Source organism: Corvus brachyrhynchos, unplaced genomic scaffold (assembly GCF_000691975.1).
Source record: "Corvus brachyrhynchos isolate BGI_N302 unplaced genomic scaffold, ASM69197v1 scaffold242, whole genome shotgun sequence".
NCBI classification, from domain to species: Eukaryota; Metazoa; Chordata; class Aves; order Passeriformes; family Corvidae; genus Corvus; species Corvus brachyrhynchos.
In genome coordinates, this window is record NW_008236636.1 from 1,019,850 (window position 1) to 1,038,289 (window position 18,440).

At 36.9% G+C, this 18,440-nt stretch overlaps 1 protein-coding gene across 6 annotated transcripts in view; it reads left to right on the plus strand.

Annotated features, from left to right (window-relative positions):
- ATP2B1 (ATPase plasma membrane Ca2+ transporting 1) overlaps positions 1 to 18,440 on the plus strand; it is a 35,104-nt gene that overhangs the window by 8,935 nt on the left and 7,729 nt on the right. For all 6 annotated transcript variants that reach the window (XM_017726676.1, XM_017726674.1, XM_008644329.1 and 3 more), the window contains exons 6-18: positions 1,341 to 1,379; positions 1,728 to 1,889; positions 3,240 to 3,454; positions 4,632 to 4,874; positions 7,218 to 7,459; positions 10,004 to 10,241; positions 11,125 to 11,304; positions 11,391 to 11,478; positions 11,772 to 11,878; positions 13,770 to 13,961; positions 14,155 to 14,368; positions 14,501 to 14,712; positions 16,548 to 16,655. In XM_017726676.1, the coding sequence (XP_017582165.1) occupies positions 1,341 to 1,379; positions 1,728 to 1,889; positions 3,240 to 3,454; positions 4,632 to 4,874; positions 7,218 to 7,459; positions 10,004 to 10,241; positions 11,125 to 11,304; positions 11,391 to 11,478; positions 11,772 to 11,878; positions 13,770 to 13,961; positions 14,155 to 14,368; positions 14,501 to 14,712; positions 16,548 to 16,655 (2,240 nt within the window). The remainder of the gene's footprint in view (positions 1 to 1,340; positions 1,380 to 1,727; positions 1,890 to 3,239; positions 3,455 to 4,631; positions 4,875 to 7,217; positions 7,460 to 10,003; positions 10,242 to 11,124; positions 11,305 to 11,390; positions 11,479 to 11,771; positions 11,879 to 13,769; positions 13,962 to 14,154; positions 14,369 to 14,500; positions 14,713 to 16,547; positions 16,656 to 18,440) is intronic.

Below are 18,440 nucleotides of genomic sequence, written 5' to 3' on the forward strand. Positions count from 1 at the left end.
AGGTTAGGTGCCTAATAAGATTCTCCGTGATAAAACTCAGGTTAAACTAAATTACCTTCTCTGTGAATGTTAAGGAGATTAAAGGGACTATATTTAGCTGGCTATGCACGGCCTGGTTCAGAGTGAAAGCAAATGTATGTACAAGGAGTTACAAGTAACTCAAATGTAGAACTTCACTCTTGTAAGAGGAAGAGGGGAACTAGGGGAAAACAAGTACAAGATTAGGAAACAATGGTGAGTGCTTAAGAAGTCTGAGATGTCATCTTCTGGAGAAAGTGAACATGCTTTTTCTTCTGTTCAGCTGTTGTGAGAACGCTGGGAGAAATCTTATGTATAGAAATCAGACTGTGTCTACAGCAATACTGTAGTGGGCATATTAAGTGTCATGCCAGACCAGGCTGCTTGATAATTTGATCTTCTTCTACCTGAATACTCTTGTAAATTTCAGTCTACATAGCCTAAGGCCAAAGACTTGGTGAATTACCAGTGATACTGAAAATGTCTGGGTTTTGTTCTAAGTTCCTCAATTTTGTGCTTTCATTTCAGGTTATCACAAACAGTAATTATAACCCTTGCTCTCTCTACTTAGAAGTAAAGTTTTTCACTTGCTAAGCCCCAAAAAACAACACATGCTGTGTTGGTCTTCTAATTACCTTTAATATTTCACTTGTTAAATTCTTTCATTATTTCACTGTCCTTCTTCATGATCTCTTGTTGAACTCCATTTCTGAACACAGGTAGGAATGATATTTTATATGAACCTGAGCTGTTCTCTCAGTGATATATGGTATGTCGCCTAGAGATTATGCTTATGTTTGTGTAAATAGGGTTAGCATAGATCCAGTAATCCAGTGCTGTACCTCTGCTAAGCTTTGCTGTGGATTTATGAATATTTTATACTACAGTGGCTTCTGCAATGTTGTACAAAAGCACTGATTCCCAAAGTGAGATCCTGCAGTTTATTTACAGAGGTAGTCAGATACTAGTGCACATATTGGAAGAACAGAGCAAGGTGGAGGCCACCAGAATCACTCGGCACAAATATCTTTCCTAGAAAGATGTGTCTTTTGTAACGCTTTCCTCACAAGCCATAAGTGTCAGTATCAGTAATTTGTACAAACTTAACCATGGTAGATTAACACTGCAGCTGTGTTGTATGGGAAAACTAAAGTCCAAAAAGTGACGTGAGCTGTTTCTGTGAGCTGACTTACACATTTTACATTTTTTTTAATGCAGTTTCTTGTTTTGGCAGAGTAATGTAGTCATTATATAAAAACATATATAAAATAATGAATTCTGCACAGCCAGCTTAAAACACAACTTGTTCCCCTCTCTGACAGGTAAAAAGCAAGATGGAGCTGTTGAAAACCGTAACAAAGGTAAGTGCAGGTGCTCTGACTCTTTCTTGCAAGTCTCTGTTTTCTAAGAGCATAGGTGATGAATACAGATTTTCCTATAAAAATGCATATTGAATCCTTAGATCCAGAGTGCTTATGGTAAAGATGGCATAAGTGAATCTGCCCAAAGCAAATGCTTCACTGACCCTGGTATTCAAGCACCTATACACAATACACTTCTTTAAATATTCATGTGCAATATGGCCTCTTTGGATACAAGACAATATTCAGTACTATTATATTTAGCGGAGCTGGGTATTAAGCTCTTTAGGTATCCTTGATTTGTGAGACTCACCAATGACTAAACTTTTTTTTGATCTTAATTTCTAGCTAAAGCTCAGGATGGTGCAGCCATGGAAATGCAGCCACTGAAGAGTGAGGATGGTGGAGATGGAGATGAGAAAGATAAGAAGAAAGCAAACTTGCCAAAGAAGGAAAAGTCAGTTCTCCAAGGCAAACTCACAAAGCTCGCAGTTCAGATTGGCAAAGCAGGTACAATGTCTCAGTACTCTCCTTATGCTGATGTCATGTTAAAAAATGTTGGAACATGCATAGTTTGCAAGGACATAAAATTATCAAACCACTCAAGGCTGACTACTTAAGTGCAAAATCCTAATGCATGCAAGTATGCTATTGTGCCTGAGTATGCTGATGGCCTCTCAGGCTATGTCATGTGGATGGCTTTTATTTTTCCTTAATTTAAATAGATTTAGGCTTTCAAGTGTCAGCTTCTAGGAGAGGAAATTCCAGCTTCATAACATTTGACAACTGTTACGAAAGACCTTTTTAGGTCAGATATAGTATTTAGCAACGTACCAAGAGAACCGTAAGTTGAGTGAAGTTTGGAAAATGTGGTACTGTTCACCAGGTTATCTCTAGTACTTTCAGAGGCTTAGAATTTTCCACTTAACATGTGCCTTGCTGATATGTAACATTTTTATTGACTTCCTACATTTCTATCAGCTAATTTTCAGCTGCTTTGTCAAAATATTTGATAGGTTGAAAGTAGACTAAAACAGCAATGAAGTTCAGTGTAAATTTTAGGCTATATTATCTAGTGTGTAGTGGTTTAATTCAAATATTTCAGGATTTATTTTGGTCCATGTAAAATTGATGAAAGATTCAGGCTGGAAGAATTTCAGGAAGATTTGGAGCCCAGCCCCCACAGCTCAAGAAGGGCTGGCTTTAGCATTTGCATCATTAGACAGTTACAGCCTGAAACGGAGCAATTGAACTTTTAGCTGTAGCACTCTGCACTTGTGTATGGCAGCGGTAATTTTTCAGTGAGATTAACAAATTCCATTATATGTTTACTGTAAAGTACTCTCCTTGTCAAACATTATTTTTTTTTCCCATATCTTCCAAGAGGTCTTGCTTTCCTTTATGTACCTTTTGACCCATTGCAGTTCCCCACACAGCTTTAATACTCATCTACTTCATGCATTTGTTTTCCTGTCCCTCTGCTTTGAGACCACACTGAAGCACTCTACTGAATCAGTCAGCATAAAACTGGTGAAGGACTCCTGAATTTTTTCACTTCTTACTCTGCTTAGTCAATTGACTTTACCTATTGGTCTGTCCTGTTACTAATTAACTCTATGCTCTTCAATTGAATTGAAGAAAAAAAGATTTCTGGAAATTTCTAGGTGAAATGCATGAGGAAATACTTGCATTGGAACCTGGAACACCTCTGAGTACTACCTCAATGTTTCGACTTGCCTGTTTAAAACCTTAGTTCTAAACTATCTTCTATAATGGCAGAAGTATCTGCATGTATCCCCAGTCTGTATTGCCAAATATTCGAGATAATTTCTTAAAACTGTTTATTCTCTTTTTAACAAGGTTTGTTGATGTCTGCAATCACGGTCATTATCCTTGTGTTATACTTTGTAATTGATACCTTCTGGGTTCAGAAGAGACCATGGCTTGCTGAATGTACCCCAATTTATATTCAGTATTTTGTGAAGTTCTTCATTATTGGAGTTACAGTCTTGGTGGTGGCAGTACCAGAAGGTCTTCCACTTGCAGTCACTATATCTCTGGCTTACTCTGTTAAGGTAAGTGGGTAGAGGGCAAGTAGATTTTAAAGGCAGGTGGGTGTATTGATCACCTGTTTAATGCAAACTGAGTTATGCTGCATCACAGATATATACATATATAAATAACAGACTGGAAAGAAGCTTTTCATGTTTCCGTGAGCTGCATGAGAATTCTCCTGTAGTACTTTTCTTCATCTTTGAATGAATTCACACTAACAAGAACAGTGAGCACTGCCCGCCTATTGTCACCAACTAAAGATGAATGGGTTCAGTATGTAGCATTGTACTATTTGTTTACAATAAATAGATGTCTTAGAGTTTGTAAATAACAAATGCCTCTGTAAATCTGAACTTCTACCTAGCTGATGTGTTAAGCAACTGCTGCGAAAGCTTCCAGATTGTTTTTTTGAAGACTGGATAGTGTAAAACATTTAGCTTTCTGTTAACTACACAGTATGTTTTTTAACTTAAGCTCTTTGTGTTCTTAATTTTCTTACTGCTTCATCATGCTGAGACTGATTATTTATCTAAAATCTAATTGTAAAGGCAATGGATGCTTAGGCTGTGTTCTAAATTCTTAACTTACAGCACTTACTAGGAGTGGCCTTATGGTGGTATTATTTGAACTTCATCTTCCTCTTAGAGGTGAAAATACTATACAAGTCTGTTAAGAAAAGAATTCAAAGTGATATTTAACCTATGAAACGCGTGTATTTTAGTTGAAACATTAGGCTTCCAGTTGGTATTTGATAAGTCTGAATCTAGGATCTTTGAAATCTGTATTATCTGATTGTCAGATAGATCAGATAAGCTGTGTTAGACTTTTCTTGTAAGCATAAAAATTTTCTGAACTTGTGTCTGGTAAAGCTCAAACCTTACCTCTCCTCCATTTCTAAATATCACCATAAACTGTTTGGTCCTAACAGTCTGAATAGTATCGGTAGTCAGTGTGACATGCAGTTTCAGGAGATTCAGGCTGTATTTATGTACCTTGTTCAAAATTAAGTTGACAGCAATTTAATAGACTTAAGGGAATCTATATTGAAAGTGGCAGCTGCAAGTTCTTCCTCTGCAATATGCCAGATGACTTCATGACTGAGTATTTTCTGAAACTGCTGTGTAAGACTGGACTCCATAAATGAGAATTTCTGAAGTAATGGTCATGGATTGCTGTTAACTGCTTTTATTTCCTTAGAAAATGATGAAAGATAATAACTTGGTGAGACATCTGGATGCATGTGAAACTATGGGCAATGCAACAGCTATTTGCTCAGATAAAACGGGAACATTGACTATGAACAGAATGACAGTGGTCCAAGCCTACATCAATGAAAAACATTATAAAAAAATTCCAGAACCAGAAGCTATTCCAGAGAAAACTATGGCTTATCTTGTGACAGGAATTTCTGTTAATTGTGCTTATACTTCCAAAATACTGGTGAGTGGATTTCTTCATTCCAATCAAGATAACTGAAAAACTTCCCCAAAAGATAGCCACATAGCAGTTTCAGTGTAAATGTGTGGCACAATGCAGCGTAAAGTATTTCGTACCTGCTCTAAATTGCTCAACCATTCATTTGAAACTCAATGGAAAAAATAGCTTATTTCAATTAGAACTGATAATTCAAAGATACAATCTCAAGATAATTTCCTTTTAAGTTCACAGTTGTTTGTTTTTGTAAGTGAGGCTGTTTACCCCACTTAGAGAGTGTCTTGGCTGGCTTTAAGTGCTACTTGAAAATAAACATTAAACAATAAATATTTAAGAGTAGTACACTAAATAGAATATAATGAAAAAATGTAAGTACAGGTAAGGATTTTAAAGGATTTTTATTCCAGATGCTGTTGTATAAGTTTGTAAGCTTTAGAATTGTAACATATTTGCTAAAATCTTGTTTGAAGCTTGCAAAATATTTTGAAATAAAAAGAATAATGAACTGTTAAACATTTAAAATAGTGGATTATTTAACATTTTTTGTGCGTTATTTTTTAAAACTCTAAATATAGCTTCCTTGCTGTAGTTATTCCAACATGTTGTATAACTTTCATTCTTTAAGGCAGTAAAAATAATAAGTAGGATTTAGTAAATGAATTAGCATTTCAAGGTTTTGTAGAAGCCTCCACTATGGATGCTTTGTACACAAATAGCAGTGAAAACTCAGTTCAAAAGCTACTTATCAGCCAATAAAAATGGTACCTCTGCAAGAATTTCCACAATAGCAGTACTTGAGGCAGCACATAAAGTTTGATTTCTCTGAAACAAGATGGAAATACTCTAATGAGTTACAGTGTGCGAGGAGGTTCACAGTGTATTTTCTAAAGCTCTTTCTATATCAAGAAAAAGGTAGCTGCATGTAAACTGACCAAGTCCCTTATTACTACAATTTTAATTGAATTATGTCCACTGCAGTAGAGTTAGTCTGCTTTACAGAATCAGAGAGGGCTTCTCTTGAGAGAACCTCTGATCCACTCCTCCTGATCAAAGCAGGGTCGTCCAGAGCACGTTGCTCTGTACTATGTGTACTCAGGCTTCAGAATCAAGAAGTATGGAGCCTTTGCAACCTTTGGGCAGCCTGATCAAGTATTTGATCACCCTTTGAGTGATAGGTGTTTCCTTATCTTAAAATGGAATTTCAAAAGCTTCAGTATGTATCCATTGCCTGTTGTCCTCTCACTGGGCACCACTAGGAAGTCCGGCTAGACAGTCTTTGCCATTGTTCTACCCACCTGCCTTATTCAGGCATTTAAAAGCTTCTCTCCCAGAGTGTTGTCTTCTCCTGACTGAAAGGCTTCCCTTTTAGCTTCTCCTCATATGTCAGGTGCTTGAGTCTCTATTATCTTTGTGTGCCATGGATGTACTTACTCCTGGATGTTGATATCTCTCCTACTGGGGAGCCCAGAACTGGACATCTTAAACTGCATGTTAAAGGGAACATTTTGAAAGTGCAAGTATTCAGTGCAGCCAAATTCAAAATCTTGCAGCTCTGAACAATGAAAATGGACCACTGTCTTATGATTAATGTAGTTCAGCTCTAGCCACCTGAGACATATCAGTTTGAGTAAGTGCTTCTCCCTATTTTGCCGCAAAAAAACCTGCAGTGTTATAGCTAAATAAACTCAAATATTTTGAGAGAAATACTCCTTTACTTCTAGGACCAGTATGTGCATATCCCACATTGTTGAGATAAGAAACCTTTTCTGGTATTAAAGGGTTGGAAACTTGTTTCTGAACTCTTTTCAGTTAAATAGGCCATGGCCTGGGAAACAGAACTTGTAGTGAGACTTAAGAAGCTTAAAGACTTAGTTTGTTCAGAAGAAGGCTAACAGGTGATGTGATCATAGTCTAAGTCATTGAAGAATTATTACAGGAGAGGATACTTTAATTTAGCAGAAATAATGCCATTAAGCTTGCTAAAGTCAGTATATGCGAACTTATCTGTACTTTTAAAATCCAAAATAATTGTTCAGGGTCTACACTCAATTGATCAGATAAATATTTCAAGTAATGGAAAATGACTTTTAGAAAGGTCATGTTGGGATTGATACTAACTTAATGGGTGATTTCCGAAGGACTGAAAGATCCTAAATAGGTACAGAAGTTACTTTAAAAAAGCAGCGGTATGACTTTGGATCGTGACTCATAGGAATTTATAAAGTAATTACTGAAAAAATGAAACTTCCCCACCCCAGAACTAAGCTTGTCCTTCCTTGTTTTCTAAGTGCTGTGCTTCAGTGGTTTATAAGTTAAGCTAATCAGTGATGGTTCTTATTCTTCTTGCAGCCTCCTGAAAAAGAAGGTGGCCTACCACGTCATGTTGGAAATAAAACTGAATGTGCCTTGCTGGGATTGCTCTTGGATTTAAAACGTGATTATCAGGATGTAAGAAATGAGATACCAGAAGAGGATTTGTACAAAGTGTACACCTTCAACTCTGTTAGAAAATCGATGAGTACTGTGTTAAAAAACTCTGATGGCAGTTTCCGGATATTCAGTAAAGGTGCCTCTGAGATAGTTCTTAAAAAGTAAGAACGACTACTATTGTAATTCATCTCTTAAGTCTGGCTAAATGTCGTGACACATGGGGAGACTGACATGCTGAACAGCATTGCGACATAATCTGTGAAATACTTGTCTCTCTAATCACAGATAAGTGCAGCAGTCCTACCCTTGTGATTGCAGCTTCGAAGCTTGTCTCCTTCAGTTGTTTGACTTTCTACAGAAAGATGGGCCATCAGCACTTTAGTTACTTTACTTCAGCCCTACCCCTCACAAAAAAAGAGATGGTCTCATACTTGAGTTAAACTATTCTGCTTTTAGGTGTGGTTGGTCAAAATGCTCACCTGTCTCCTAGTAAAATCCCATCAGTTGATATGCCTAAATTCCAGGAAGGGCTTGTACCTTCCACAAGTGATAACTTTTAGCATATGACTGCTTAAACTGTGCAACTTTATGTTCAAGTTGATCATTTTAACAGGAGGTTGAACTTGAATGTTCGAGCAACTTGAGGGGTTTTAATGTGACAAAGCAAATGCTTCCTTATCCATCTGCCCATCTATAAAGGATTTATTACAATGAGATTAGGCTTAGTGAGTGATTAGGCACCACTGGGACAAACCTTTATAAGTGTGAAGTCAGCTGTGGTAACTCCTAACTAGGTGAGGAGAGACGTCAAACATGTATGCATCATGTTCTCTAGGAACAGCTGTTGGTAGCCAGACCCATTTTGGTTCTAATGTCGAACTGGTTTTAGTCTGAGTGGCACATAGATTATATTCATCAGTTTAACTTACTTTTTTGCTTGCTAATAGCTCCCCAAATCATTATCTAGGAAAGTACTAATGTACTAAAGAAAAAAGATTAGATCTTCCTTCTCCTCAACTTTTGTGCTGAGAGCAAAAAGTCAGTCTTTAAAGAGCTCTTGTTCTTCTTGGTATGGAACTTAAAATATGTACTTTTTTTGTGTAGCTAAATTTTTGAGCAAACCTCATTAATGAGGTTGACTTAATAACTGAGATAAGAAAATAAATGTTAAGGACATTTGGCAAAGAACAAGAAAACCTAGACTGACTTGGATATTATTGTAATACAATCCAAATAGGAAACTACTTCAGAGTATGCACTGAATAGGGAAAACACTTAGCCATCAAAAGCTGCTTCCTATGCAGTACTTGTAACCTGGTTTTTCTGTTGTGCTGCTCCTTCTCTATTATAACGTATATAACTACACTTGAATACTGAAACTTAAACATGAACATTTATAAGACATAAATGAGTCACTAAGAAGTGTAGAAGAAACTTTGCAAGTAGAGCAGTTTCTTTTTTTTTTCCTTATCACTATGTCAAATATTTGAAGTGTTTCAATGCAGTCTTTGCATAGAACTTATTTACATGTACTTAGTCATTTTAGAATGTTTGAATTTGTCACCAAGCTTTATGATTGCAGCTAACACTAGATATCCTTAATGATTGCTGACATTTGAACAGATAACCAGAATCAGAAAATTCACATGGACTTCAAACTTCAGTTATGACATAAATTTTGAAGCTCTAAGGGACTGCTTCATTTCAATTTTCTGTATGAGGTGGAAGCTTTTAGGAAACTCCCTAAGTCCTTGCACTAAACACTTAACTGTAACAGTAGTCATCTTTGCAGATCTGCAAGGTGTGAACTTGATATTTAATAAAAGTCATGAATGTTGTTTTTTTTTTTTTCTGGTGCTGTATTAGTACTAATTTGTAAAACTAATGCATAATGGTGTTACTTTATGGCAAAACTTTGTCTAGGACACACAAACAAGACTAAATTTCTTGTTCAAAATCATCTGTAGTGTTATATTCAATATTGGTAAAGTATATATGCTGTCTGTGAAAGCAGTGGCATCTTTGGCGTGAAGAAACGTAACTAAGAGAGCCTGTATTGAAATGCTAGAGTGCATAGTGGTGCATCTAGTCCCTTATACAAACATTTTATTCAGTTTAAGTATCTGGTTTTAATTTAATATTTCACATTGTCTCACATATCAGATCCTCTCTGAATTCTCTGCACTTCGATTGCAGGGGGTAGGGGAAAGGCTGCAAACCTTTCTGTTCTGAAGGGCAGCAGTCCTTGAGGTTTGTTTATTGTGCTGCAAGTTTAGTGCTTGCAGCTGTTTAAGCAGCATGTGCATGTTCTGAAAGTGTACTTAGTTCTGAGACTGTTGCTGTTAACAAGGTGGGATTATTTTGTCAAACTTGAAACTGGATTGCCTGACCCAACCAGTGCAGACACCAGTCTGTTTATGTACAATGGAGAAATGGATACTTCTGGGATGTTTGTATGTGAAATTCATTGGGCATTACTTTCATCCTAGGATGACTGGCTCAGCTAACTTTCTACAGAAAGTATGTTTTGCAACTGAAGAAATAAGGTATATGGAGAAGATTACCTTAGAGATGCCACTACTGGCTTTTTGTGTGTGTGTAGCAAAAACAAAGGTTATAGAAACTTATTGGAGTTCACTAATAAGCCAAAGAGTGGGTTGAACTTCTGGTTAAAACTGGATAACTCTTTAAACCTTTCTTTCCAGGTGCTTCAAAATACTGAGTGCTAATGGAGAACCAAAGGTATTTAGACCTAGGGACCGTGATGATATTGTGAAAACTGTAATTGAGCCAATGGCTTCTGAAGGTCTCAGAACCATCTGCCTGGCATTCAGAGACTTCCCAGCAGGGGAGCCTGAGCCGGAGTGGGACAACGAAAATGATATCATTACTGGTCTGACATGCATTGCTGTTGTTGGGATTGAAGATCCTGTGAGACCTGAGGTAGGGTCACCAGCTAAGCTGCAGTGATTCTGTTACATGGGATTCGTGTTTTTCATCATGCAGAGTACAAGAAGCTGAACTGCTATTGTATGCCTTAAGCATAGTTAATAAATGAAAATCTAATTTCTTGAAGGGAAAGTTAATGGAGCTATAAAAGCTGATTAAAACTACTTAATGTCACTTATGCTGTGTTACTGAAGCTCTGTACAAAGTAATAACTTAAGGTGCTTACTATGCAGGGTCTCAGCAAATGAAACAACTTGTTATGTTTTTACCACTTGAAATATTAGGACTTTTGGCTTGGATAAGATTAGCCATTGTGCTTTTTACCAGCTTCTCATAGGGAATGATGGAGGAAGGTGAGCTTGTCACCTGAGAACTGAGGGCAAGGAGTTTGGCTTGTGGTTGAGGCGTAAGGCTTTTCAATAGCGAAAGCTTTAATGTCCCGTGTACGAGGAAATCAGGGCTGATCTGCACTATTGTCACTTCACAGTAAAGGTCATGGGTGAAGCAGTGGAGTATGAGCTGTAGTTTATTTCACATAATCATAAATAAAATGGCAGTATTCAGTACAGTCTAATATGTTATGAGGATTTTTGTAGTATTTTTGAGTACTGCAGTATTTGAAAAATTGCAGAAGGGAGGGGAACTGACAAAACAGAGACACGAAACCTCTTGCCAGAATTGCCAGTTGTGTGGCTTTTATGAAAAGAATTGTGGTCTGTTACTTAATTTTTTTTTTAAATATTCCATAACAACAGTTTTTATTTTAAAATAGCAGTTATCCTGTACTGAGCCATAAAGATTCCTTTCACTCACGTGTCTAGATTTATTTAACTAATGTACAGTCTCTGAGCCTGTGGGGTTTTTTTCTTGCTTACAGGTACCTGATGCAATAAAAAAGTGTCAACGTGCAGGCATAACTGTACGTATGGTCACTGGTGATAACATCAACACTGCTCGTGCTATTGCATTAAAATGTGGTATTCTGAATCCTGGTGAAGACTTCCTGTGCTTAGAGGGCAAAGACTTTAACAGGAGAATACGCAATGAAAAAGGAGAGGTAAGCATACTGACTGTGTCATCAAGTGGATCAACAGATATTCTGTCTCCTAGCTGTGTGAAATACAACCAATGTTCTTTCTGCAGATAGAGCAAGAGCGAATAGATAAAATTTGGCCAAAGCTTCGTGTTCTTGCAAGATCTTCACCCACTGACAAACACACTCTAGTAAAAGGTAGGTAAAAATTCTCTGAGCTTCTAAGTAAAGCTAGATTTTTTTTTCTTGTGCTTCTAGGAAAAAAAATTAGGACTGAACCATGAGAAATGTCTATGAAGTTGTTTCCAACAGATTTTTTTCTTCCTGCTTGAGAAATGGAGCCAATGAGACCTTTTTTTGGTGACTGTTGGTTTTGTTTGTTTGTTTTTGTTTTATGACTGACAAAGACAAAAACTGGGTTTCTCTTTCAGGTTAAGTCTTTGCTGTGCTTCAATTTAGAACTGTAACACTTCTATGGCATTTTATTTTAGGTATAATTGACAGCACTGTCTTTGACCAGAGGCAAGTTGTAGCAGTAACTGGTGATGGTACTAACGATGGTCCAGCTTTGAAGAAGGCAGATGTTGGATTTGCTATGGTATGATTTTTTTTTTTCAGTCTTCAATATTTTATCAATAACTTATCAAATCACTTAAGATTAAAGAACCTTATTTCATGAGGCTTATATACAACTGTGTCAATTAAGTCAAGATTCCAACCTAATAATGTTTTTATTTGATGGAAAATAAATATGAATGGTGAATGTCCTTGTGGCATTCACCATTGAATAAAACTTTGAAAAATGCAGATTGCCTATTACTTGCAAATTAAAAATCTTTTACTCAAAACCTTGTTGCAAAGTATTGGAACAGAATACTGAAGATTTCTGAAACATTTTCAACATAAAACAAAGTCACTTTAGGCAGTAAATAGCATACTATGTTTTGACTTTGAGCAAAGCTTATATGCAGTATGGAATGAGCTTAATCATCTGTTTCCCCTTAAAGGATACATAGGTACAGGGGGACCATAGTGAAAGGGACTGCCAGTTGATGTTTAAAATGGCTTTGGAGGCCATATCTAGTACATCTGAAGTACAACTGAAGCAACAGAATTTTATGACAGTGTAGGATCTGCACTTGTCTGGATGATTCGTTAGATTACATGGCTTTCTCAGCTACCCTTTCCCGTGGCTGCCAAGCCATGTCCTGGTTTTAAAGTGCTAATACTGGATGGCCTCATGCCTTAAGTATGTGGGTTTCAGCTTTCTTTCAAGACACACGGTAGGACAGAGTCCTCAAGCTTCTTTTTGTCACAGGATTCCTCCTCAGCCTTAAATGTAATAGGTACACTTTGGTCTTGGCAGGTAACCGTAGCCTTAAAGCATTTGAAGGGAAAGAAAAAATGAAGACCACACTCTTCCTATGCCATATGCAGAAAAAGAAACACTGAGTCAGATTCTACTCCTGAGAGAAAAAATGGGAAAGAGATTTCACATCATTCTCAAGGAGCTTTCTTCAAAAACATAATTTAAAAATTTGACAGCTGCATATGAAATGTTTTCTAGACTATAGCAATCTTGTCTTAGCAAGTATTCTGTGCTCTGGTATGGTATACCTGCTGTAGTTGCCACTGTCAGGGGCAGATTTGTTTATCTGTTTTAAATGTTTCCTGCAGTTGCTGTGTTCAACCGTATAAGGAACTATCTTCTCCAACTGCTTATCTAAATAGCACTTAAAATATACCACCCAGTATATGATATCTAAAGGTACCTTTTAAGGTGTACAAATGGCTATGCAGGTGACTCATTTCCTTGACAAAATAATATATCAAGAATAAGAATTATTAAATTTGCTACTGATTTAGTGGGTTTGGAATGCCAAAAGAAAAAGAAAATCTTTGAAGTAGCTGTCTTCAAGCGTCATTACACAGAACACAACACTTTGGATACTGTAGGAGACTAGAGGTGCTTAAAATTTAAGAATGTCTTGTTGCATTGCAATGCCTATGCAATGACATTGCATATTCTACTGTGCAGTGCCAATGCCCTTCTGCAAAAGGTTTTCGGTAATGTTTATCTTTCTACTGTGTTGCAAGCACAAGTGTTGCCTGCTGCTGGAATCCATACAACAAATGGATTTGGGCAGAGCCTGAGCTGTTGCACTGCACCATCTGGTGGCCTTCAGCTTGAACAGGGTTCAGTAACATTTCTTCGGGAGAACTTAATATGTCTTTACTGTCAACTCTCAAATTCATATTATGGTCTTTATTTTAAAGACAACTTAATTTTGTTTGCTAGTTTACATTTTCCCATGCTTGAGCAGAACTTGCAAGTAGAACTTGTTTCAGTAGGCTTTTAGATGCTTACATTAAAGGAGTCCTTCAGATGTGGTGCATCCAAGTGAATGCTGATTAAGGACATGATAGCTTTTGTCATAAGAAGTCAGTGCATCCTGTTATATTTCGTAATGTTTTTCCTTTTCTACCAGGGTATTGCTGGAACAGACGTAGCTAAAGAAGCTTCTGATATTATCCTTACAGACGACAACTTCACCAGTATTGTTAAAGCAGTTATGTGGGGACGAAACGTCTATGACAGTATCTCCAAATTTCTTCAGTTCCAACTTACTGTCAATGTGGTAGCAGTAATTGTTGCTTTCACAGGAGCTTGCATAACACAAGTACGTACCAGTGGGGGATGGGTTCAGCTAATAAAGTTTTAAAAAGTCATGATTGATTTGAGTTCAAACTTCCAGTTCAATTGTACCAAAGAACATAATGCTCTTCAGAACATGCCAATATTGTACAATAAATGCCTTTAATAGCTGTATCCTGTGCACTTCTATTGGAGAGTTTATGTATCTATCTTTATAGGATTCTCCACTTAAAGCCGTGCAGATGCTGTGGGTAAATCTCATAATGGACACATTAGCTTCTCTTGCCCTGGCAACAGAACCACCCACTGAAGCTCTTCTGCTGAGGAAGCCTTATGGTAGAAACAAACCTTTGATTTCTCGTACAATGATGAAGAACATTTTGGGTCATGCATTCTACCAACTTGTAGTGGTCTTCACGCTCCTGTTTGCCGGTAAGAACACTGAGGCTTTACAGAGTTATTCTGAATGCTGTAGAGAGATGAGATCTTAAAATTATTTTTTTGTTGTAGTGTGTGTGTATAAAGACACTAATTAAGCTGTTCACAAATGCCTTTTATATACAGGAGAGAAAATTTTTGATATCGATAGTGGAAGAAATGCGCCTCTGCACGCTCCTCCTTCAGAACATTATACTATAGTATTTAATACATTTGTGATGATGCAGCTTTTTAATGAAATTAACGCCCGAAAAATTCATGGTGAAAGAAACGTTTTTGAAGGAATCTTTAACAATGCTATCTTCTGTTCTATTGTGCTGGGGACGTTTGTTGTGCAGGTAAGCAGATTCTTGGAGGGGGGGGGAACTGCATTTAGTACACTGATGTACTTGCTTACCTGGGAAATGCCAATCAGCTAGCACCAGAGATCTAATTTCTGCAATGTGGAAAACCTTCAGGGTCAAGCACACAATAAGTTAGTTGTAAGTGCAGCTTGATGGGGTTTTCGGGTAAGAACTCTTTAAAATTGGTAATGCTGGAATGTAGTATCTGTAGTTACCTTTTGAATTTTCTAGTTCTTCAATTTTATCTTAGTCTTCTAGTCTCTTGGCAAAATACGAAGACGTTATATGTGACAGCTGTTCATTCATCCCTTGCCCCTAAATCTTCCTTATAGTATTTGCCTGTGTATCTGAATGAGAGTCCATTTAAACAATTACAGAAAAGGTAAAATTTCTTGTATTTTTTTAATGAGGTTAGGACATGAATAAGCTTTAGAAATTTAAGTATCAGTTTTTACCTTACTGGCACAGGAATCAGTGATACCTACTGTTAAATATTGTAGAGGTGCTGTTTTAAGTGAAAAAAACCTGATGCCCAGGGACATTCTGTTGGGGCACGTAGGGGAATTCATAAAAGCTAGTTAGTTAACTAAGTATATGCTAACAAAGCAAATGAAATTATCTTCCATTGATGGGTTCACATGCTGGTGTTTAGAAACACCAAGTTAAAACTGAATCTACAGAAAATCATTTACAAGAAATGTTTTCACTCTCTAAATAGCCTTTGCTTTAATTAATCAGAAGAAATAACAAACAAATCAGTATACCCATTTTCATTTTGGATTAAGTTATTTGGGACATATAACCTAAACATTAAGCTACTCCTTAGACTTGATAATTCATGAAGCTGATGGAAATCATTTCAGTTCAGACATTGGAAATGTATGCACTGCTGCTCCACATTAAGTAAGTCAGGGCACTTTCTCAGGTTTAGATTTTTATAGATGACACTTCTTCAGAAAGCTACTCTTGTTTTTGGGGTTACATATGCAGCAGATTGACCATTGTTGTGCAACACTGTGTTCCCTTTATAAATTTGGCAGACTGAATGCATTCCCAACTCCTGATTTGTCATTTCAGTGTTTTATTCTGAGTTAATAACAGGAGATACTCTTTGCCTTTTCAGCTGGCAGGTGTCCTACTTAATGGTCAATACTGTCTCCTTTTCATGCCTGCCCTGCTACTTTGAATTGTTGATTCTCCAGGGCAGACTTTCATGCATATAATTCCCATGCAGAGAGACACCTTGCTCATTAGGGCCCATACAGGTTGTTGTAACAGCTAAGTCAGTAGGACCTCATTTAATTTAGGTTTTGAGATCTCTGCCCCCTTGCCCCAAGGTTTACTACACTTGGTGATTTAAAGTCTGATATTTAACACTGATGTGATACCTAGTAATATCCTGTAGAATTACTTCTGAGATATTTCGTGTCTTATGGATCTGTGAATTCTATTAATACAAGTTTGTGAATCGACTTAGTTCCCCGATGGGTGTTCATAGCAAAAGTAATCACTGTACATTTGTAGCACCGAATACATGCTTTAATTGCAAAATCAAGGGGAAAACACTGCAAGCAAAATTAAAGAGTCAACAGGTTTTCATGAGTGTGACATTTGAAGAATAAATGGGTAGTTCTTGAAATACTGAAAAGCATAAGATTATGGCTTAGGTTTGGAAACTTGCTCAAACTGCTGAGGCAGTGAAAGAGTATGCTTAATAAGACGGGAAATCCTGTGTCCTCTTGCAGAGCTGTCTGTCATGATCTTAAAGCATTAGGGAAATTTCTAGTAACAGGTCACTGATGCATGTTTAATTGTGTTGTTCTTCACAGATAGTTATCGTGCAGTTTGGTGGAAAGCCTTTCAGTTGCTCAGAACTCTCAATTGAACAGTGGCTGTGGTCCATTTTCCTGGGCATGGGCACACTACTTTGGGGCCAGGTAAACTAACATTTTTCAAAATGCCAAATATCTACTTGCAATAGTATACTTTAAATGGAAAATGCAAATACACTATCTTTAGCATTCAGATCTTTCAACTGGACTATATGAATATATGGAGCCTAACAGTAAATATTAATTAAAATTGACTCGTTCAACAGCTAGAAAGTCCTTAGGTGAATATTCTTTCCTCAGAGTTGGTCAATTATTTATATTTCATAACTAGATGCTGTGGCTGGTTTGTTTAGCAATTTTTAACTAGAACCAGCTGTAGTTACCTTTTAAATATGAAATTATGTCTTCAGCCAGATAGGAGTACCAGAAAACATTGTAAGAATACATGATGCAATGAACATGCTAATGTTAAATATATTTTAACTTGGCGCTTAATGGTTTTCTTGAAAAATCAGAATTGTTACACTTGCCAGTATTTTCTTGATTTAAGAGCCTCCTGGAGTAGCAAGAAATTCAGCAAAACTCAAACCAACTTTCTCTTTAATCTTCATTTGCATAATTGTGATATAATTGAAAAGTCCTCCCACCTATTAAGCCATTACATTTGGACTTTTATTTCCTTCCCCCTCCCCCCCCAGAGTGTCATTACTATTGCATGCACAACAGTGCTTGTAAGCAGCGAGCTTATTTACGTGAAACTTTAGAGCTACAGAGTTTTCTATTATTTAATGACATAGTTGTCTAAACTTTTCATACCACATGAAGAGTTTTCCATTACAGTTTCTTTCCTTCCACTAAGTAAAAGACACTTCATGTTTCACCATCAAATTGGTAGGATGAATTTTAGTTGTAAATAGCTACACAGGCATATATTCTAAAAGTGACTAAGCTTTTTAACAAGGTTCTCTGGAAAATTAATTATTTAAAAAAATCAAATAGAGTCACTCTGAGGTTTAAAAGCAGCCTAGAAGAGAATCGAGATGGCTTGAAATACCTTTGACCCAAAGTGTCTTGCAAGGGCAAAGCTTCCCTGCTGCAGTTCATGCTGCTCTAGCATCTCATTAAAGTTGAAGAGCTTCAATTTTCTGAGAATAATAGAAACTGAAGGGTGAGCTGGGAGCATTCATAGTAGCAGTTACAGCATAAAGGGCTGTTTATCTTGCTTTTGGAGCAGTCTTTTTTCCTCTCAGCTGCAGAAATGGTCGTCTAGGTTTGTGATGATCAAGCAAAGCAGTCTTGGAATTGATCTGGATCTCCTAGATATAATGTATTAAAAGATGACCCCCCCCTTAACCACATGTAGCTATTGTTTAATTTAACATACATAAACTGCTAGACATCAAGTAGCAAAGTAACAGCTTGAGATGCATACAATTTTGGAAACATCACTCACCTTGCAAATAGATTGATTATCTTGCAGGTCAAAAATAAATGAATGTCTCTTCTGTATTTCTGAATTAATTGTGGTTACTTTAGGTGATGGAGGCCCCATGTGAGGTGACACATCATGATCATCAAACTGATGAAACTCTAAAAGCTCTAGATACAAGTATAATCTACAGGACTGATGGCTTTTGTAGCTTCAGTACTTCTCCTTCCTGGCATTTTCAAGTAATGTTAATGTGGAATTCTTTGTCCCTGGCAAGGTTGTTTTGTAGCCCAAGTTTAATTTCACACCTTGGTTGAGGTAGTAAGTATATTCACAGCTATTCAGCTGGAGTGATTGTTTTACATTGATACACTCATCCTGTCTATGTAATTAGTTTTTTCAACTTTGCTAATTGTATGCAGGATATCATGTTAAGCCTTAAGACTGGTATTACCCTTTTT